Source organism: Cololabis saira, chromosome 23 (genome assembly GCF_033807715.1).
Source record: "Cololabis saira isolate AMF1-May2022 chromosome 23, fColSai1.1, whole genome shotgun sequence".
NCBI classification, from domain to species: Eukaryota; Metazoa; Chordata; class Actinopteri; order Beloniformes; family Belonidae; genus Cololabis; species Cololabis saira.
Window position 1 is genome coordinate 2,981,501 of NC_084609.1, and position 24,079 is coordinate 3,005,579.

Consider the following 24,079-nt stretch of genomic DNA (forward strand, 5'->3'; position numbering starts at 1 on the left):
GGTAATTTGTAGTATTTGCAGGTAGTATTGTGGTATTTTCAGGTAGTATTGTGGTATTTTCAGGTAGTATTGATGTATTTTCAGGCAGTATTGATGTATTTTCAGGCAGTATTGATGTATTTTCAGGTAGTATTGATGTATTTTCAGGTAGTATTGATGTATTTTCAGGTAGTATTGATGTATTTTCAGGTAGTATTGATGTATTTGCAGGTAATTTGTAGTATTTGCAGGTAGTATTGTGGTATTTTCAGGTAGCATTGTGGAATTTTCAGGTAGTATTGTGGAATTTTCAGGTAGTATTGTGGTATTTTCAGGTAGTATTGATGCATTTTCAGGTAGTATTGATGCATTTTCAGGTAGTATTGATGCATTTTCAGGTAGTATTGATGCATTTTCAGGTAGTATTGATGCATTTTCAGGTAGTATTGATGCATTTTCAGGTAGTATTGATGTATTTTCAGGTAGTATTGATGTATTTTCAGGTAGTATTGATGTATTTGCAGGTAATTTGTAGTATTTGCAGGTAGTATTGTGGTATTTTCAGGTAGTATTGTGGTATTTTCAGGTAGTATTGTGGTATTTTCAGGTAGTATTGTGGTATTTTCAGGTAGTATTGTGGTATTTTCAGGTAGTATTGTGGTATTTTCAGGTAGTATTGATGTATTTTCAGGTAGTATTGTGGTATTTTCTGGCACTATTAATGTATTTTCAGGTAGTATTGTGGTATTTTCAGGTAATTTGTAGTATTTGCAGGTAGTATTGTAGTAGTTTCAGGCAGTATTGTGGTATTTTCAGGTAGTATTGTGGTATTTTCAGGTAGTATTGTGGTATTTTCAGGTAATTTGTAGTAGTTTCAGGTAGTATTGTGGTATTTTCAGGTAGTATTGTGGTATTTTCAGGTAGTATTTTTACAGGTAGTATTGTAGTATTTTCAGGTAGTATTGTAGTATTTTCAGGTAGTATTGTGGTATTTTCAGGTAGTATTGATGTATTTTCAGGTAGTATTGATGTATTTTCAGGCAGTATTGATGTATTTTCAGGTAGTATTGATGTATTTTCAGGTAGTATTGATGTATTTTCAGGTAGTATTGTGGTATTTTCAGGTAGTATTGTGGTATTTTCAGGTAGTATTGTAGTATTTTCAGGTAGTATTGTAGTATTTTCAGGTAGTATTGTAGTATTTTCAGGTAGTATTTTCAGGTAGTATTGATGCATTTTCAGGTAGTATTGATGCATTTTCAGGTAGTATTGTGGTATTTTCAGGTAGTATTGTAGTATTTTCAGGCAGTATTGTGGTATTTTCAGGTAGTATTGTGGTATTTTCAGGTAGTATTCTGGTATTTTCAGGTAGTATTCTGGTATTTTCAGGTAGTATTGTGGTATTTTCAGGTAGTATTGTGGTATTTTCTGGCAGTATTGTTGTATTTTCAGGCAGTATTGTGGTATTTTCTGGCAGTATTGTGGTATTTTCAGGTAGTATTGTGGTATTTTCAGGTAGTATTTTTACAGGTAGTATTGTAGTATTTTCAGGTAGTATTGTGGTATTTTCAGGTAGTATTGTAGTATTTTCAGGTAGTATTGATGTATTTTCAGGTAGTATTGTGGTATTTTCAGGTAGTATTGATGTATTTTCAGGCAGTATTGTGGTATTTTCAGGTAGTATTGTGGTATTTTCAGGTAGTATTGTGGTATTTTCAGGTAGTATTTTTACAGGTAGTATTGTAGTATTTTCAGGTAGTATTGTGGTATTTTCAGGTAGTATTGTAGTATTTTCAGGTAGTATTGTGGTATTTTCAGGTAGTATTGTGGTATTTTCAGGTAGTATTGTGGTATTTTCAGGTAGTATTGTGGTATTTTCAGGTAGTATTGATGTATTTTCAGGTAGTATTGTGGTATTTTCTGGCACTATTAATGTATTTTCAGGTAGTATTGTGGTATTTTCAGGTAATTTGTAGTATTTGCAGGTAGTATTGTAGTAGTTTCAGGCAGTATTGTGGTATTTTCAGGTAGTATTGTGGTATTTTCAGGTAGTATTGTGGTATTTTCAGGTAATTTGTAGTAGTTTCAGGTAGTATTGTGGTATTTTCAGGTAGTATTGTGGTATTTTCAGGTAGTATTTTTACAGGTAGTATTGTAGTATTTTCAGGTAGTATTGTAGTATTTTCAGGTAGTATTGTGGTATTTTCAGGTAGTATTGATGTATTTTCAGGCAGTATTGATGTATTTTCAGGTAGTATTGATGTATTTTCAGGTAGTATTGTGGTATTTTCAGGCAGTATTGTGGTATTTTCAGGTAGTATTGTGGTATTTTCAGGTAGTATTGTAGTATTTTCAGGTAGTATTGTAGTATTTTCAGGTAGTATTTTCAGGTAGTATTGTAGTATTTTCAGGTAGTATTGTAGTATTTTCAGGTAGTATTGTAGTATTTTCAGGTAGTATTGATGCATTTTCAGGTAGTATTGTGGTATTTTCAGGTAGTATTGTAGTATTTTCAGGCAGTATTGTGGTATTTTCAGGTAGTATTGTGGTATTTTCAGGTAGTATTCTGGTATTTTCAGGTAGTATTCTGGTATTTTCTGGTAGTATTGTGGTATTTTCAGGTAGTATTGTGGTATTTTCTGGCAGTATTGTTGTATTTTCAGGCAGTATTGTGGTATTTTCTGGCAGTATTGTGGTATTTTCAGGTAGTATTGTGGTATTTTCAGGTAGTATTTTTACAGGTAGTATTGTAGTATTTTCAGGTAGTATTGTGGTATTTTCAGGTAGTATTGTAGTATTTTCAGGTAGTATTGATGTATTTTCAGGTAGTATTGTGGTATTTTCAGGTAGTATTGATGTATTTTCAGGCAGTATTGTGGTATTTTCAGGTAGTATTGTGGTATTTTCAGGTAGTATTTTTACAGGTAGTATTGTAGTATTTTCAGGTAGTATTGTGGTATTTTCAGGTAGTATTGTAGTATTTTCAGGTAGTATTGATGTATTTTCAGGTAGTATTGTGGTATTTTCAGGTAGTATTGTGGTATTTTCAGGCAGTATTGTGGTATTTTCAGGTAGTATTGTAGTATTTTCAGGTAGTATTGATGTATTTTCAGGTAGTATTGTGGTATTTTCAGGTAGTATTGTGGTATTTTCAGGTAGTATTGTGGTATTTTCAGGCAGTATTGTGGTATTTTCAGGTAGTATTGTAGTATTTTCAGGCAGTATTGTGGTATTTTCAGGTAGTATTGTGGTATTTTCAGGTAGTATTGTGGTATTTTCAGGTAGTATTAATGTATTTTCAGGCAGTATTGTTGTATTTTCAGGTAGTATTGTGGTATTTTCAGGTAGTATTGTGGTATTTTCAGGCAGTATTGATGTATTTTCAGGTAGTATTGTGGTATTTTCAGGTAATTTGTAGTATTTTCAGGCAGTATTGTGGTATTTTCAGGTAGTATTGTGGTATTTTCAGGTAGTATTAATGTATTTTCAGGCAGTATTGTTGTATTTTCAGGTAGTATTGTGGTATTTTCAGGTAGTATTGTGGTATTTTCAGGCAGTATTGATGTATTTTCAGGTAGTATTGATGTATTTTCAGGTAGTATTGTGGTATTTTCTGGCAGTATTGTGGTATTTTCTGGCAGTATTGTGGTATTTTCAGGCAGTATTGTGGTATTTTCAGGTAGTATTGTGGTATTTTCAGGTAGTATTGTGGTATTTTCAGGTAGTATTGTGGTATTTTCAGGCAGTATTGTGGTATTTTCAGGTAGTATTGTGGTATTTTCAGGTAATTTGTAGTATTTTCAGGCAGTATTGTGGTATTTTCAGGTAGTATTGTGGTATTTTCAGGTAGTATTAATGTATTTTCAGGCAGTATTGTTGTATTTTCAGGTAGTATTGTGGTATTTTCAGGTAGTATTGTGGTATTTTCAGGCAGTATTGATGTATTTTCAGGTAGTATTGTGGTATTTTCAGGTAGTATTGTGGTATTTTCTGGCAGTATTGTGGTATTTTCTGGCAGTATTGTGGTATTTTCTGGCAGTATTGTGGTATTTTCAGGTAGTATTGTGGTATTTTCAGGCAGTATTGATGTATTTTCAGGTAGTATTGTGGTATTTTCTGGCAGTATTGTGGTATTTTCAGGTAGTATTGTGGTATTTTCAGGTAGTATTGTAGTATTTTCAGGTAGTATTGTGGTATTTTCAGGTAGTATTGTGGTATTTTCAGGTAGTATTGTGGTATTTTCAGGTAGTATTGTAGTATTTTCAGGCAGTATTGTTGTATTTTCAGGTAGTATTGTGGTATTTTCAGGTAGTATTGTGGTATTTTCAGGTAGTATTGTAGTATTTTCAGGTAGTATTGTAGTATTTTCAGGTAGTATTGATGTATTTTCAGGTAGTATTGTAGTATTTTCAGGTAGTATTGTGGTATTTTCAGGTAGTATTGTGGTATTTTCAGGTAGTATTGTGGTATTTTCAGGTAGTATTGTGGTATTTTCAGGTAGTATTGTAGTATTTTCAGGCAGTATTGTTGTATTTTCAGGTAGTATTGTGGTATTTTCTGGCAGTATTGTGGTATTTTCAGGTAGTATTGTGGTATTTTCAGGTAGTATTGTAGTATTTTCAGGTAGTATTGTGGTATTTTCAGGTAGTATTGTGGTATTTTCAGGTAGTATTGTGGTATTTTCAGGTAGTATTGTAGTATTTTCAGGTAGTATTGTGGTATTTTCAGGTAGTACTGTGGTATTTTCAGGCAGTATTGTGGTATTTTCAGGCAGTATTGTGGTATTTTCAGGCAGTATTGTGGTATTTTCAGGTAGTATTGTGGTATTTTCAGGTAGTATTGTAGTATTTTCAGGTAATTTGTAGTATTTTCAGGTAGTATTGTGGTATTTTCAGGTAGTATTGTGGTATTTTCTGGCAGTATTGTGGTATTTTCTGGCAGTATTGTGGTATTTTCAGGTAGTATTGTGGTATTTTCTGGTAGTATTGTGGTATTTTCAGGTAGTATTGATGTATTTCCAGGTAGTATTGTAGTATTTTCAAGCAGTATTGTGGTATTTTCAGGCAGTATTGTGGTATTTTCAGGTAGTATTGTGGTATTTTCAGGCAGTATTGTGGTATTTTCTGGCAGTATTGTGGTATTTTCAGGTAGTATTGTGGTATTTTCAGGCAGTATTGTGGTATTTTCAGGTAGTATTGATGTATTTTCAGGTAGTATTGTGGTATTATCAGGTAGTATTGTGGTATTTTCAGGCAGTATTGTGGTATTTTCAGGTAGTATTGATGTATTTTCAGGTAGTATTGTGGTATTATCAGGTAGTATTGTGGTATTTTCAGGCAGTATTGATGTATTTTCAGGCAGTATTGTGGTATGTTCAGGTAGTATTGTGGTATTTTCAGGTAGTATTGATGTATTTTCAGGGTAGTATTGTGGTATTTTCAGGTAGTATTGTGGTATTTTCAGGTAGTATTGTGGTATTTTCAGGTAGTATTGTGGTATTTTCAGGTAGTATTGTGGTATTTTCAGGTAGTATTGTGGTATTTTCAGGTAGTATTGTGGTATTTTCAGGTAGTATTGTGGTATTTTCAGGTAGTATTGTGGTATTTTCAGGTAGTATTGTGGTATTTTCAGGTAGTATTGTGGTATTTTCAGGTAGTATTGTGGTATTTTCAGGCAGTATTGTGGTATTTTCAGGTAGTATTTATAGCCTTACAGCCTCGTCTGTGGGCGGAGCCTCGTCTGTGGGCGGAGCCTCGTGTGTCTGTGGGCGGAGCCTCGTGTGTCTGTGGGCGGAGCCTCGTGTGTCTGTGGGCGGAGCCTCGTCCGTCCCCGTGTGAACCATTAAAGGGTTTCTGAAAGACTTGTCTCTCTCTCTCTCCTCGTGTCTCCTTTTTCCGTGCGTTTTTGCGTGCGTTTTTTCGTGTGTGCGTTCGTTTTGCGTGCGTTTGTGCGTTTTTTGCGTGCGTTTTGCGTGTGTTTTTTCATGCGGGCGTTCGTTTTGCGTGCGTTTGTGCGTTTTTGCGTGCGTTTTGCGTGTGTTTTTTCGTGCGGGCGTGCGGGCGTGCGTACATTTTTGCGTACGTGCGTTTTGCGTGCGTTCGTCCGTTTTTTCGTGCGTTTTTGCGTGCGTTTTGCGTGTGTTTTTTCGTGCGGCATGCGGGCGGGCGTTCATTTTTGCGTGCGTGCGTTTTGCGTGCGTTCGTCCGTTTTTTCGTGCGTGCGTTCGTTTTGCGTGTGTTTTTTCGTGCGCCATGCGGGCGGGCGTTCATTTTTGCGTGCGTGCGTTTTGCGTGCGTTCGCCCGTTTTTTCGTGCGTGCGTTCGTTTTGCGTGCGTTTGTGCGCTTTTGCGTGCGTTTTGCGTGTGTTTTTTCGTGCGGGCGTGCGGGCGAGCGTTCATTTTTGCGTGCGTGCGTTTTGCGTGCGTTTTTGCGTGCGTGCGTTCGTTTTCGTCTGTGGGCGGAGCCTCGTCTGCCTGTGGGCGGAGCCTCGTCTGTCTGTGGGCGGAGCCTCGTCTGTCCCCGTGTGAACCGTTAAAGGGTTTCTGAAAGACTCGTCTCTCTCTTTCTCTCTCTCTCTCCCCCCTCATCTCCTCATCAGCGTCTCCATGGCGACAGTGACGCCCGTCTCTCCCTCTATATTTACTCCGTTGCCGTAACGACGGCCCGAATGAGCGGTGAGGGAGGAGGACGGAGATTCTGGGTTGATCTGCTCCGTCTTTCTGCTCTGAAGACGCTCGTCTCTTCTGTCACGTGGTCCTTTACGCAGGATTGATTCCAGGTCAAAACGTCCAACTTTGCAGCAGAAATAAACGTCTTCACAGTCGGTTCTGGTCTCCATAGTTGGACTCCGTCTCCATGACAACCGTACGGAGGAGTTTATCACCTCTTCATCAACTTCATCAACAAGGAATGTTTGAATGATCAGGAGCACAATCTCTTTAGGGACAGAGGTTCCTACTGCTGGTACCCCGTACTGGGGGGTCCGGGGTACCAGGGGTTGGACCCCGTACAGTTGACCTTTGACCCTTGGCTGCTGTTTCTGACGTGACCACTAGATGTCAGCAGTTGGTGAAAATCACTACAATATGAAAACTAAACATGCGGCTGCTCGTAAATGAGAGTAGAAGAAGAGCGTCGTACCTTGGGGTTGAGCAGCAGCTGCTGCTCGTCGAAGTGCAGCAGGGCCGGGGATCTGGACCCGGATCCAGTCCTGGATCCAGACCCAGACCCAGATCCAGACCCGGTCAGGTTGACGAAGACCTGCAGACACGGGTACAGGGAGGTTCCCCGGCAGTCGGACCCGCAGGTGAAGACGCAGGTGAACATTTCCTCAGGGCGGAGAACCGACACCACCTGGGGGGACAGAACCAGAACCAGAACCAGTCAGAACCAGAGACCAGCACCGACACCACCTGGGGGGACAGAACCAGAACCAACATTTTATTACTTGCATATAAAGCCCAAAACGGCTCAGCTCCGCAGTATTTACAAGACCTGATAGAGCCTTATGTTCCTGGCAGAGCTCTCCGTTCTCAGAGTGCAGGTTTACTCGTAGTTCCTAGAGTATCTAAATGTAGATTTGGAGGGCGGGCGTTCTGCTATCAGGCACCATTACTATGGAACCAACTTCCAATCTGGGTTAAGGAGGCTGACACCACCTCCACCTTTAAAACTAAACTTAAAACCTTTCTGTTTAGTAAAGCCTATAGTTAGTGTTTAGTAAACCTCTAGCTGGTGTTGGTAAATCTCTAGGTAGTGTAAACTCTAGTGTGTTAGAGTCAGTAGTCATAGTTGCAGCTATAGAACAAGACTATAATAGTTAGTCTCAAATATAGCTTGGTGGTAGATATGCTGCTATAGGTGTGACGGTTCCCTGGTATGATATTATATGGGGTTATATTATTATATTGTATTGTGTCATAGTATATGGTGGTAGTGTTATTTGATTGGTCTGGTGTAGCATTTTATATATTGGTTATTTAGATTATCTTTGCTTTTCAGTCCTAATCCTTTTTTTTCCTTGTTTTTCAGTGGACTGGGGAGCAGAGCAATCATGGCCAGCATTAATCAGCCAAGTGTCGGCACCTGGGCCCGGGTGGCCGACACCCAGTATAAAAGCCTGTCTCCCCAGTCCCTACGAGAGTTCTGTTGTATTCAGTTCTCCTCTACCCCTCTCCCACTATGCACCTTTTTCATCATTTCTGTTAATACATCCAACATGCACCCACATACATTCCACTCATGCATACCCACACTACACTACTGATTACTGACTTCCACACCTCATCTGTTTGTTTGCTCACTCAATTGTTCGTTTGATTATTTACCTTTGCTTATTTAATAAATTTATAGTATTTTGAGTACTGCGTCTCCCCTGCTTTTTTGTTGTACCCTTGGCTCCCCTAGGCCAGGGTCTAACATAGGCCTATGCTGCAGGGGGGACCGACATGATCCAAAACGTACGAAAAACGTACGAAAAAACGCACAAAAAAACGCACGAAAAAACGTACGAAAAAATGTACGAAAAAAAACGTACGAAAAAACGTACGAAAAAATGTACGAAAAAACGCACAAAAAACGTACGAAAAAAAAAACGTACAAAAAAACGTACGAAAAAAAATGTTCGAAAAAACGTACGAAAAAACGTACGAAAAAAAAACGTATGAAAAAACGTACGAAAGAACGTACGAAAAAACATACGAAAAAACGTACGAAAAAACGTACGAAAAAAAATGTACAAAAAAACGTACGAAAAAACGTACGAAAAAACGCATGAAAAAATGTACGAAAAAATGTACGAAAAAACGTACGAAAAAATGTACGAAAAAATGTACGAAAAAACGTACGAAAAAATGTACGAAAAAACGCACAAAAAACGTACGAAAAAAAAAACGTACAAAAAAACGTACGAAAAAAAATGTTCGAAAAAACGTACGAAAAAACGTACGAAAAAAAACGTACGAAAAAACGTACGAAAGAACGTACGAAAAAACATACGAAAAAACGTACGAAAAAACGTACGAAAAAAAATGTACAAAAAAACGTACGAAAAAAAATGTTCGAAAAAACGTACGAAAAAACGTACGAAAAAATGTACAAAAAAAATTTAGGAAAAAACGTACGAAAAAACGCACGAAAAAATGTACGAAAAAACGCAAGAAAAATCGTAACAAAAAACGTACGAAAGAACGTACGAAAAAAACATACGAAAAAAACGTACGAAAAAAACATACAAAAAAAACGTACGAAAGAAACGTATGAAAAAAAACATACGAAAAAACGCACGAAAAAACGTACGAAAAAACGTACAAAAAAACGTACAAAAATCAGGCACCATTACTATGGAACCAACTTCCAATCTGGGTTAAGGAGGCTGACACCACCTCCACCTTTAAAACTAAACTTAAAACCTTTCTGTTTAGTAAAGCCTATAGTTAGTGTTTAGTAAACCTCTAGCTGGTGTTGGTAAATCTCTAGGTAGTGTAAACTCTAGTGTGTTAGAGTCAGTAGTCATAGTTGCAGCTATAGAACTATAATAGTTAGTCTCAAATATAGCTTGGTGGTAGATATGCTGCTATAGGCCTATGCTGCAGGGGGGACCGACATGATCCAAAACGTACGAAAAAACGTACGAAAAAACATACGAAAAAACGTACGAAAAAACGTACAAAAAAAAACGCATGAAAAAACGTACGAAAAAAAATACGAAAAAACGTACGAAAAAACGCACGAAAAAAAGTACAAAAAAACGTATGAAAAAAAAAGTACGAAAAAACGTACGAAAAAACGTACGAAAAAACGTACGAAAAAAAAAAGAAAAAACGTACGAAAAAAAAAGAAAAAACGCACGAAAAAACGTACGAAAAAACGCACGAAAAAAATGTACGAAAAAACGTACGAAAAAACGCACGAAAAAACGTATGAAAAAAAAAGTACGAAAAAACGCACGAAAAAAAAGTACGAAAAAACGTACGAAAAAACGTACGAAAAAAACGTACGAAAAAAAAAGAAAAAACGTACGAAAAAAAAAGAAAAAAAGGAAGGAAAAACGCACGAAAAAACGTACGAGAAAACGCACGAAAAAAATGTACGAAAAAACGTACGAAAAAACGCACGAAAAAACATATGAAAAAAAAAGTACGAAAAAACGCACGAAAAAACGTACGAAAAAACGTACGAAGAAAACGTACGAAAAAAAAAAGAAAAAACGTACGAAAAAAAAAAGAAAAAACGTACGAAAAAACGTACGAAAAAAAAAAGAAAAAACGTACGAAAAAAAAAAGAAAAAACGTACGAAAAAACGTACGAAAAAAAAAAGAAAAAACGTACGAAAAAACGCACGAAAAAACGTACGAAAAAACGCATGAAAAAACGTACGAAAAAACGCACGAAAAAACGTACAAAAAAAACGTACAAAAAAACGTACGAAAAAACACACGAAAAAAACGTACGAAAAAAAAAGTACGAAAAAACGTACGAAAAAATGTACGAAAAAACGTACGAAAAAACGCACGAAAAAACGTATGAAAAAAAAAGTACGAAAAAACGCACGAAAAAACGTACGAAAAAACGTACGAAGAAAACGTACGAAAAAAAAAAGAAAAAACGTACGAAAAAAAAAAGAAAAAACGTACGAAAAAAAGTACGAAAAAACGTACGAAAAAACGTACGAAAAAAACGTACGAAAAAAAAAAGAAAAAACGTACGAAAAAAAAAGAAAAAACGTACGAAAAAACGTACGAAAAAAACGTACGAAAAAAAAAAGAAAAAACGTACGAAAAAAAAAGAAAAAACGTACGAAAAAACGCACGAAAAAACGTACGAAAAAACGCACGAAAAAAATGTACGAAAAACGTACGAAAAAACGCACGAAAAAACGTATGAAAAAAAAGTACGAAAAAACGCACGAAAAAACGTACGAAAAAACGTACGAAGAAAACGTACGAAAAAAAAAAGAAAAAACGTACGAAAAAAAAAAGAAAAAACGTACGAAAAAACGTACGAAAAAAAAAAGAAAAAACGTACGAAAAAAAAAAGAAAAAACGTACGAAAAAACGTACGAAAAAAAAAAGAAAAAACGTACGAAAAAAAAAGAAAAAACTTACGAAAAAACGCACGAAAAAACATACGAAAAAACGTACAAAAAAAACGTACAAAAAAACGTACGAAAAAAATGTACGAAAAAACGTACGAAAAAACGCACGAAAAAACGTATGAAAAAAAAAGTACGAAAAAACGCACGAAAAAACGTACGAAAAAACGTACGAAGAAAACGTACGAAAAAAAAAAGAAAAAACGTACGAAAAAAAAAAGAAAAAACGTACGAAAAAACGTACGAAAAAAAAAAGAAAAAACGTACGAAAAAAAAAAGAAAAAACGTACGAAAAAACGTACGAAAAAAAAAAGAAAAAACGTACGAAAAAAAAAGAAAAAACGTACGAAAAAACGTACGAAAAAACGTACGAAAAAAAAAAGAAAAAACGTACGAAAAAAAAAGAAAAAACGTACGAACAAACGCACGAAAAAACGTACGAAAAAACGTACAAAAAAAACGTACAAAAAAACGTACGAAAAAACGCACGAAAAAACGTATGAAAAAAAAAGTACGAAAAAACGCACAAAGAAAACGTACGAAAAAACGCACGAAGAAAACGTACGAAAAAAAAAAGAAAAAACGTACGAAAAAAAAAAGAAAAAACGTACGAAAAAAAAAAGAAAAAACGTACGAAAAAAAAAAGAAAAAACGTACGAAAAAAAAAAAAAACGTACGAAAAAACGCACGAAAAAACGTACGAAAAAAAAAGTACGAAAAAACGTACGAAAAAACGTACGAAAAAAAAAAGAAAAAACGTACGAAAAAAAAAAGAAAAAACGTACGAAAAAAAAAGAAAAAACCTACGAAAAAAAAAAAAAACGTACAAAAAAAAAGGTTTACTCGTAGTTCCTAGAGTACCAAATGTAGATTTGGAGGGCGGGCGTTCTGCTATCAGGCACCATTACTATGGAACCAACTTCCAATCTGGGTTAAGGAGGCTGACACCACCTCCACCTTTAAAACTAAACTTAAAACCTTTCTGTTTAGTAAAGCCTATAGTTAGTGTTTAGTAAACCTCTAGCTGGTGTTGGTAAATCTCTAGGTAGTGTAAACTCTAGTGTGTTAGAGTCAGTAGTCATAGTTGCAGCTATAGAACAAGACTATAATAGTTAGTCTCAAATATAGCTTGGTGGTAGATATGCTGCTATAGGCCTATGCTGCAGGGGGGACCGACATGATCAAAAACGTACGAAAAAACGTACGGAAAAACCCACGAAAAAACGTACGAAAAAATGTACGAAAAAACGTACGAAAAAACGCATGAAAAAACGTACGAAAAAAAAAATACGAAAAAACTTACGAAAAAACGTACGAAAAAAAACGTACAAAAAAAACGTACAAAAAAACCTACGAAAAAAACATATGAAAAAAAACGTACGAAAAAAAACGTACGAAAAAAGGTACGAAAAAAACTAACGAAAACGTACGAAAAAACGTACAAAAAAACGTACGAAAAAAAACGTACGAAAAAACGTACGAAAAAAACATATGAAAAAAAACGTACGAAAAAAAACGTACGAAAAAACGTACGAAAGAAACGTATGAAAAAAAACGTACAAAAAAACGTACGAAAAAAACTAACGAAAACGTACGAAAAAACGTACGAAAAAAACATGAAAAAAAACGTACGAAAAAAACGTACGAAAAAACGTACGAAAGAAACGTACGAAAAAAAACGTACGAAAAAACGTACGAAAGAAACGTATGAAAAAAAACGTACGAAAAAACGTAAGAAAAAAACGCACGCAAAAACATAGCTTGGTGGTAGAGATCTGCTATCAGGCACCATTACTATGGAACCAACTTCCAATCTGGGTTAAGGAGGCTGACACCACCTCCACCTTTAAAACTAAACTTAAAACCTTTCTGTTTAGTAAAGCCTATAGTTAGTGTTTAGTAAACCTCTAGCTGGTGTTGGTAAATCTCTAGGTAGTGTAAACTCTAGTGTGTTACAGTCAGTAGTCATAGTTGCAGCTATAGAACAAGACTATAATAGTTAGTCTCAAATATAGCTTGGTGGTAGATATGCTGCTATAGGCCTATGCTGCAGGGGGCACCGACATGATCCAAAACGTACGAAAAAACGCACGAAAAAACGTACGAAAAAACGTACGAAGAAAACGTACGAAAAAAAAAAGAAAAAACGTACGAAAAAAAAAAGAAAAAACGTACGAAAAAAAGTACGAAAAAACGTACGAAAAAACGTACGAAAAAAACGTACGAAAAAAAAAAGAAAAAACGTACGAAAAAAAAAGAAAAAACGTACGAAAAAACGTACGAAAAAAACGTACGAAAAAAAAAAGAAAAAACGTACGAAAAAAAAAGAAAAAACGTACGAAAAAACGCACGAAAAAACGTACGAAAAAACGCACGAAAAAAATGTACGAAAAACGTACGAAAAAACGCACGAAAAAACGTATGAAAAAAAAGTACGAAAAAACGCACGAAAAAACGTACGAAAAAACGTACGAAGAAAACGTACGAAAAAAAAAAGAAAAAACGTACGAAAAAAAAAAGAAAAAACGTACGAAAAAACGTACGAAAAAAAAAAGAAAAAACGTACGAAAAAAAAAAGAAAAAACGTACGAAAAAACGTACGAAAAAAAAAAGAAAAAACGTACGAAAAAAAAAGAAAAAACTTACGAAAAAACGCACGAAAAAACATACGAAAAAACGTACAAAAAAAACGTACAAAAAAACGTACGAAAAAAATGTACGAAAAAACGTACGAAAAAACGCACGAAAAAACGTATGAAAAAAAAAGTACGAAAAAACGCACGAAAAAACGTACGAAAAAACGTACGAAGAAAACGTACGAAAAAAAAAAGAAAAAACGTACGAAAAAAAAAAGAAAAAACGTACGAAAAAACGTACGAAAAAAAAAAGAAAAAACGTACGAAAAAAAAAAGAAAAAACGTACGAAAAAACGTACGAAAAAAAAAAGAAAAAACGTACGAAAAAAAAAGAAAAAACGTACGAAAAAACGCACGAAAAAACGTACGAAAAAACGTACAAAAAAACGTACAAAAAAACGTACGAAAAAAATGTACGAAAAAACGTACGAAAAAACGCACGAAAAAACGCACGAAAAAACGTATGAAAAAAAAAGTACGAAAAAACGCACGAAAAAACGTACGAAAAAACGTACGAAGAAAACGTACGAAAAAAAAAAGAAAAAACGTACGAAAAAAAAAAGAAAAAACGTACGAAAAAAAAAAGAAAAAACGTACGAAAAAACGTACGAAAAAAAAAAGAAAAAACGTACGAAAAAAAAAAGAAAAAACGTACGAAAAAACGTACGAAAAAAAAAAGAAAAAACGTACGAAAAAACGCACGAAAAAACGTACGAAAAAACGCACGAAAAAACGTACGAAAAAACGCACGAAAAAACGTACGAAAAAACGTACAAAAAAAACGTACAAAAAAACGTACGAAAAAACACACGAAAAAAACGTACGAAAAAAAAAGAAAAAACGTACGAAAAAAAAAGGAAAAACGTACGAAAAAACGTACGAAAAAAAAAAGAAAAAACGTACGAAAAAAAAAGAAAAAACGTACGAAAAAACGCACGAAAAAACGTACGAAAAAACGTACAAAAAAAACGTACAAAAAAACGTACGAAAAAACGCACGAAAAAACGTATGAAAAAAAAAGTACGAAAAAACGCACAAAGAAAACGTACGAAAAAACGCACGAAGAAAACGTACGAAAAAAAAAAGAAAAAACGTACGAAAAAAAAAAGAAAAAACGTACGAAAAAAAAAAGAAAAAACGTACGAAAAAAAAAGAAAAAACGTACGAAAAAAAAAAAAAACGTACGAAAAAACGCACGAAAAAACGTACGAAAAAACGCACGAAAAAACGTACAAAAAAAACGTACAAAAAAATGTACGAAAAAACGCACGAAAAAACGTACGAAAAAAAAAGTACGAAAAAACGTACGAAAAAACGTACGAAAAAAAAAAGAAAAAACGTACGAAAAAAAAAAGAAAAAACGTACGAAAAAAAAAGAAAAAACCTACGAAAAAAAAAAAAAAACGTACAAAAAAAAAGGTTTACTCGTAGTTCCTAGAGTACCAAATGTAGATTTGGAGGGCGGGCGTTCTGCTATCAGGCACCATTACTATGGAACCAACTTCCAATCTGGGTTAAGGAGGCTGACACCACCTCCACCTTTAAAACTAAACTTAAAACCTTTCTGTTTAGTAAAGCCTATAGTTAGTGTTTAGTAAACCTCTAGCTGGTGTTGGTAAATCTCTAGGTAGTGTAAACTCTAGTGTGTTAGAGTCAGTAGTCATAGTTGCAGCTATAGAACAAGACTATAATAGTTAGTCTCAAATATAGCTTGGTGGTAGATATGCTGCTATAGGCCTATGCTGCAGGGGGGACCGACATGATCAAAAACGTACGAAAAAACGTACGGAAAAACCCACGAAAAAACGTACGAAAAAATGTACGAAAAAACGTACGAAAAAACGCATGAAAAAACGTACGAAAAAAAAAATACGAAAAAACTTACGAAAAAACGTACGAAAAAAAACGTACAAAAAAAACGTACAAAAAAACCTACGAAAAAAACATATGAAAAAAAACGTACGAAAAAAAACGTACGAAAAAACGTACGAAAAAAACTAACGAAAACGTACGAAAAAACGTACAAAAAAACGTACGAAAAAAAACGTACGAAAAAACGTACGAAAAAAACATATGAAAAAAAACGTACGAAAAAAAACGTACGAAAAAACGTACGAAAGAAACGTATGAAAAAAAACGTACAAAAAAACGTACGAAAAAAACTAACGAAAACGTACGAAAAAACGTACGAAAAAAACATGAAAAAAAACGTACGAAAAAAACGTACGAAAAAACGTACGAAAGAAACGTACGAAAAAAAACGTACGAAAAAACGTACGAAAGAAACGTATGAAAAAAAACGTACGAAAAAACGTAAGAAAAAAACGCACGCAAAAACATAGCTTGGTGGTAGAGATCTGCTATCAGGCACCATTACTATGGAACCAACTTCCAATCTGGGTTAAGGAGGCTGACACCACCTCCACCTTTAAAACTAAACTTAAAACCTTTCTGTTTAGTAAAGCCTATAGTTAGTGTTTAGTAAACCTCTAGCTGGTGTTGGTAAATCTCTAGGTAGTGTAAACTCTAGTGTGTTACAGTCAGTAGTCATAGTTGCAGCTATAGAACAAGACTATAATAGTTAGTCTCAAATATAGCTTGGTGGTAGATATGCTGCTATAGGCCTATGCTGCAGGGGGCACCGACATGATCCAAAACGTACGAAAAAACGCACGAAAAAACGTACGAAAAAACGTACGAAGAAAACGTACGAAAAAAAAAAGAAAAAACGTACGAAAAAAAAAAGAAAAAACGTACGAAAAAAAGTACGAAAAAACGTACGAAAAAACGTACGAAAAAAACGTACGAAAAAAAAAAGAAAAAACGTACGAAAAAAAAAGAAAAAACGTACGAAAAAACGTACGAAAAAAACGTACGAAAAAAAAAAGAAAAAACGTACGAAAAAAAAAGAAAAAACGTACGAAAAAACGCACGAAAAAACGTACGAAAAAACGCACGAAAAAAATGTACGAAAAACGTACGAAAAAACGCACGAAAAAACGTATGAAAAAAAAGTACGAAAAAACGCACGAAAAAACGTACGAAAAAACGTACGAAAAAAAAAAGAAAAAACGTACGAAAAAAAAAAGAAAAAACGTACGAAAAAACGTACGAAAAAAAAAAGAAAAAACGTACGAAAAAAAAAGAAAAAACTTACGAAAAAACGCACGAAAAAACATACGAAAAAACGTACAAAAAAAACGTACAAAAAAACGTACGAAAAAAATGTACGAAAAAACGTACGAAAAAACGCACGAAAAAACGTATGAAAAAAAAAGTACGAAAAAACGCACGAAAAAACGTACGAAAAAACGTACGAAGAAAACGTACGAAAAAAAAAAGAAAAAACGTACGAAAAAAAAAAGAAAAAACGTACGAAAAAACGTACGAAAAAAAAAAGAAAAAACGTACGAAAAAAAAAAGAAAAAACGTACGAAAAAACGTACGAAAAAAAAAAGAAAAAACGTACGAAAAAAAAAGAAAAAACGTACGAAAAAACGCACGAAAAAACGTACGAAAAAACGTACAAAAAAACGTACAAAAAAACGTACGAAAAAAATGTACGAAAAAACGTACGAAAAAACGCACGAAAAAACGCACGAAAAAACGTATGAAAAAAAAAGTACGAAAAAACGCACGAAAAAACGTACGAAAAAACGTACGAAGAAAACGTACGAAAAAAAAAAGAAAAAACGTACGAAAAAAAAAAGAAAAAACGTACGAAAAAAAAAAGAAAAAACGTACGAAAAAACGTACGAAAAAAAAAAGAAAAAACGTACGAAAAAAAAAAGAAAAAACGTACGAAAAAACGTACGAAAAAAAAAAGAAAAAACGTACGAAAAAACGCACGAAAAAACGTACGAAAAAACGCACGAAAAAACGTACGAAAAAACGCACGAAAAAACGTACGAAAAAACGTACAAAAAAAACGTACAAAAAAACGTACGAAAAAACACACGAAAAAAACGTACGAAAAAAAAAGAAAAAACGTACGAAAAAAAAAGGAAAAACGTACGAAAAAACGTACGAAAAAAAAAAGAAAAAACGTACGAAAAAAAAAGAAAAAACGTACGAAAAAACGCACGAAAAAACGTACGAAAAAACGTACAAAAAAAACGTACAAAAAAACGTACGAAAAAACGCACGAAAAAACGTATGAAAAAAAAAGTACGAAAAAACGCACAAAGAAAACGTACGAAAAAACGCACGAAGAAAACGTACGAAAAAAAAAAGAAAAAACGTACGAAAAAAAAAAGAAAAAACGTACGAAAAAAAAAAGAAAAAACGTACGAAAAAAAAAAGAAAAAACGTACGAAAAAAAAAAAAAACGTACGAAAAAACGCACGAAAAAACGTACGAAAAAACGCACGAAAAAACGTACAAAAAAAACGTACAAAAAAATGTACGAAAAAACGCACGAAAAAACGTACGAAAAAAAAAGTACGAAAAAACGTACGAAAAAACGTACGAAAAAAAAAAGAAAAAACGTACGAAAAAAAAAAGAAAAAACGTACGAAAAAAAAAGAAAAAACCTACGAAAAAAAAAAAAAACGTACAAAAAAAAAGGTTTACTCGTAGTTCCTAGAGTACCAAATGTAGATTTGGAGGGCGGGCGTTCTGCTATCAGGCACCATTACTATGGAACCAACTTCCAATCTGGGTTAAGGAGGCTGACACCACCTCCACCTTTAAAACTAAACTTAAAACCTTTCTGTTTAGTAAAGCCTATAGTTAGTGTTTAGTAAACCTCTAGCTGGTGTTGGTAAATCTCTAGGTAGTGTAAACTCTAGTGTGTTAGAGTCAGTAGTCATAGTTGCAGCTATAGAACAAGACTATAATAGTTAGTCTCAAATATAGCTTGGTGGTAGATATGCTGCTATAGGCCTATGCTGCAGGGGGGACCGACATGATCAAAAACGTACGAAAAAACGTACGGAAAAACCCACGAAAAAACGTACGAAAAAATGTACGAAAAAACGTACGAAAAAACGCATGAAAAAACGTACGAAAAAAAAAATACGAAAAAACTTACGAAAAAACGTACGAAAAAAAACGTACAAAAAAAACGTACAAAAAAACCTACGAAAAAAACATATGAAAAAAAACGTACGAAAAAAAACGTACGAAAAAACGTACGAAAAAAACTAACGAAAACGTACGAAAAAACGTACAAAAAAACGTACGAAAAAAAACGTACGAAAAAACGTACGAAAAAAACATATGAAAAAAAACGTACGAAAAAAAACGTACGAAAAAACGTACGAAAGAAACGTATGAAAAAAAACGTACAAAAAAACGTACGAAAAAAACTAACGAAAACGTACGAAAAAACGTACGAAAAAAACATGAAAAAAAACGTACGAAAAAAACGTACGAAAAAACGTACGAAAGAAACGTACGAAAAAAAACGTACGAAAAAACGTACGAAAGAAACGTATGAAAAAAAACGTACGAAAAAACGTAAGAAAAAAACGCACGCAAAAACATAGCTTGGTGGTAGAGATCTGCTATCAGGCACCATTACTATGGAACCAACTTCCAATCTGGGTTAAGGAGGCTGACACCACCTCCACCTTTAAAACTAAACTTAAAACCTTTCTGTTTAGTAAAGCCTATAGTTAGTGTTTAGTAAACCTCTAGCTGGTGTTGGTAAATCTCTAGGTAGTGTAAACTCTAGTGTGTTACAGTCAGTAGTCATAGTTGCAGCTATAGAACAAGACTATAATAGTTAGTCTCAAATATAGCTTGGTGGTAGATATGCTGCTATAGGCCTATGCTGCAGGGGGCACAAACATGATCCACTGGGCGGTGCCTCTCACCCTTCTTCTCCTCTCCTCTTCCCTTCCTCTCTTCTCCATTTCCATTTTTATTTATTATAAATATCTCATAGCTATCATTTTTGTCCATTGTTCCTGTAGTTTCTTGTGCCGGCCCCCCTTTTTTCTCTTTTGTGCATGTTTGCAGGCTGGAGCCTCGGGAGCTGCGTTCTGGCCTGCGGACCCGGTCCCCCCTTATGATCCAGGTCCAGGTTTCTTCCTCCTAAAGGGGAGTTTTTACCTCCATTGTTTATGTAATAATTGTTCGGGGGTTTATGTTCATATTCTGGTTCTGGAAACATCCTGGAGACAACTATGTTGGAATAGACGCTATAGAAATAAAATTGAATTGAATTGAAATTGAATTTGACCAGTCAGAACCAGAATGCATTTTGTTTTGAACATGAGCACAAAAAATCAAAAAGAAATAAATAAAACAGCAGACAATAAATCAATACCATAAAAAAGAACATTAATATCACTAAATAATAAATGTACCATCATAAACAAAGTAGACGATGTTCATAAATAAATAAAACAGCAACTGTTTCTGCTGGAGCTGAAGAACTTTATTATATCTATTTATATCAGTTATTAAATATGAAAGAAGAGACAAACTTGACACAGTTAAAGTTGCACTAGTTAATAGTAAGAGTTTTATAAATATAGATTGTGGTATATCTGAGTTATTTACCCTGTATTCATCTGTACGTGAAAGCAACATTATTTATGATGTGTATTTATATTCACCCGTGTACAAACTTATTCACTACAAACATTCTGATTCAGATATTTCTACACATTAAAGCAAACATGTAAAAATGTACTTGTACATGTAGAAATACACGTTTCCACACACATATACACATAGGAACGCTACCAGGACCAGGGACCAGGACCAGGTCTGAGGTACGAGAGGAGAGGGACCACGACTCATTACTGAGCTGAACAACCATGACTTCAACCATGACTTCCATCACTGATCAATCACCGATGAGTCACGGATCAATGACCGATCAATCAGCGATCAGTGGGAGCTGATTGGAGAGTCCAGCTCCGGAGCTGCAGAGACCCGGGTGTTTACCAGAAACCGTCTCCCTCCAGGAGTCTCCTCCAGCTCAGATCAATCTGATCGGTGAGTATTGATCACCAGGGAAACGGCCGGCTGGGGAAATCAGAACCTGCTGAACGAGGAGGAAGAGGAGGAGGAGGAGGAGGAGGAAGAAGAGGAGGAGGAGGAAGAGGAAGAGGAGGAGGAGGAGGAAGAGGAGGAGGAGGAGGAGGAAGAGGAGGAGGAGGAAGAGGGGGGGGGGTCTCTGAAGGTCCACCACAGCATCTCAACCAGGTTCAGGTCTGGACCAGGACCTGGTTCTGGGAGGCCCGGAGGATCTTGGGTGTTGTCTGATCCTGGGTTTAATCTGCTGAGTCATCCACTCCCAACTGGATGTTCAATTGGTCAATAATCATTCTCATTGATGGTTTAGGAGATCAGAGCCGGTCCAGATTGATGTTCCTCTAAGACACTGCTGATATCTTTCCCTCTTGGCAATTTGATACCACACACCTGCTGATCAGTTCATCAATAATGATGATCAGTTCATCAATAATGATGATCAGTTCATCAATAATGGTGATCAGTTCATCAATAATGGTGATCAGTTCATCAATAATGATGATCAGTTCATCAATAATGGTGATCAGTTCATCAATAATGGTGATCAGTTCATCAATAATGGTGATCAGTTCATCAATAATGGTGATCAGTTCATCAATAATGGTGATCAGTTCATCAATAATGATGATCAGTTCATCAATAATGATGATCAGTTCATCAATAATGATGATCAGTTCATCAATAATGATGATCAGTTCATCGATAATGATGATCAGTTCATCGATAATGGTGATCAGTTCATCAATAATGATGATCAGTTCATCAATAATAATGATCAGTTCATCAATAATGATCAGTTCATCAATAATAATGATCAGTTCATCAATAATAATGATCAGTTCATCAATAATGATCAGTTCATCAATAATAATGATCAGTTCATCAATAATAATGATCAGTTCATCAATAACAGTGATCAGTTCATCAATAATGATGATCAGTTCATCAATAATAATGATCAGTTCATCAATAATAATGATCAGTTCATCAATAATGATGATCAGTTCATCGATAATGGTGATCAGTTCATCAATAATGATGATCAGTTCATCAATAATGATGATCAGTTCATCGATAATGGTGATCAGTTCATCAATAATGATGATCAGTTCATCAATAATAATGATCAGTTCATCAATAATGATCAGTTCATCAATAATAATGATCAGTTCATCAATAATAATGATCAGTTCATCAATAACAGTGATCAGTTCATCAATAATGATGATCAGTTCATCAATAATGATGATCAGTTCATCAATAATAATGATCAGTTCATCAATAACAGTGATCAGTTCATCAATAATAATGATCAGTTCATCAATAATAATGATCAGTTCATCAATAATAATGATCAGTTCATCAATAACAGTGATCAGTTCATCAATAACAGTGATCAGTTCATCAATAATAATGATCAGTTCATCAATAATGATGATCAGTTCATCAATAATAATGATCAGTTCATCAATAATAATGATCAGTTCATCAATAATAATGATCAGTTCATCAATAATAATGATCAGTTCATCAATAACAGTGATCAGTTCATCAATAACAGTGATCAGTTCATCAATAATAATGATCAGTTCATCAATAATGATGATCAGTTCATCAATAATAATGATCAGTTCATCAATAACAGTGATCAGTTCATCAATAATAATGATCAGTTCATCAATAATGATGATCAGTTCATCAATAATAATGATCAGTTCATCAATAATGATCAGTTCATCAATAACAGTGATCAGTTCATCAATAACAGTGATCAGTTCATCAATAACAGTGATCAGTTCATCAATAATGATGATCAGTTCATCAATAATGATCAGTTGATCAATAATAATGATCAGTTGATCAATAATGATCAGTTCATCAATAATGATGATCAGTTCATCAATAATGATGATCAGTTCATCAATAATGATGATCAGTTCATCAATAATAATGATCAGTTCATCAATAATGATCAGTTCATCAATAACAGTGATCAGTTCATCAATAACAGTGATCAGTTCATCAATAACAGTGATCAGTTCATCAATAATGATGATCAGTTCATCAATAATGATCAGTTGATCAATAATAATGATCAGTTGATCAATAATGATCAGTTCATCAATAATGATGATCAGCTCATCAATAATGATGATCAGTTCATCAATAATGATCAGTTCATCAATAATGATGATCAGTTCATCAATAATGATCAGTTCATCAATAATGATGATCAGTTCATCAATAATGATCAGTTCATCAATAATAATGATCAGTTCATCAATAATGATCAGTTCATCAATAATGATGATCAGTTCATCAATAATGATGATCAGTTCATCAATAATGATGATCAGTTCATCAATAATGATGATCAGTTCATCAATAATGATCAGTTCATCAATAACAGTGATCAGTTCATCAATAACAGTGATCAGTTCATCAATAATGATGATCAGTTCATCAATAATGATGATCAGTTCATCAATAATGATGATCAGTTCATCAATAATGATCAGTTCATCAATAATGATCAGTTAATCAATAACAGTGATCAGTTCATCAATAACAGTGATCAGTTCATCAATAACAGTGATCAGTTCATCAATAACGATGATCAGTTCATCAATAATGATGATCAGTTCATCAATAATGATCAGTTCATCAATAATAATGATCAGTTCATCAATAATGATCAGTTCATCAATAATGATGATCAGTTCATCAATAATGGTGATCAGTTCATCAATAATGATCAGTTCATCAATAATGATGATCAGTTCATCAATAATGATCAGTTCATCAATAATGATCAGTTCATCAATAATGATGATCAGTTAATCAATAATGATGATCAGTTCTAAAGTATCGGGTTGCAGTTTCATGTCAGGGTTTATTTTCCTGATAATAAACAGATTATTTATTGATCATTTTAACACCAAAGACGCCGAACTTTAGTTCACAGCTGTTTGTACCAGAACCAGTTACTAACTGATCAATAATATCGATCCGCACCGAGATCAAACTACTTCATACGGGCGGAACTAAACACTGGAACATGAGGATCGATCAACAGGTGGTTCAGTCCGGGTAGAACCGGAGCAGCGGAGCCTCGGCTCCCTCATAGCGGGGCTGGGAGCTCCAACCCCCGGGGACTCACCGTGCGGAGCCTCGGCTCCCCCGTACGCGCCCTGGGAGCCTCCCCCCCCGGACTCACCGTGCGGAGCCCCGGCTCCCCCTGACCCGCCCTGGAGCCCCGGTCCCCGGACTCACCGTGCGGAGCCTCGGCTCCCCCTGACCCGCCCTGGAGCCCCGGTCCCCGGACTCACCGTGCGGAGCCCCGGCTCCCCCTGACCCGCCCTGGAGCCCCGGTCCCCGGACT

At 34.9% G+C, this 24,079-nt stretch overlaps 1 protein-coding gene across 1 annotated transcript in view; it reads right to left on the minus strand.

Annotated features, from left to right (window-relative positions):
* Positions 1–24,079, minus strand: part of LOC133424369 (calcium-activated potassium channel subunit beta-4-like) — a 35,471-nt gene that overhangs the window by 11,112 nt on the left and 280 nt on the right. The window contains exon 2 of the mRNA XM_061714916.1: positions 7,120–7,332. Coding sequence (XP_061570900.1) covers positions 7,120–7,332 — 213 coding nt within the window. The remainder of the gene's footprint in view (positions 1–7,119; positions 7,333–24,079) is intronic.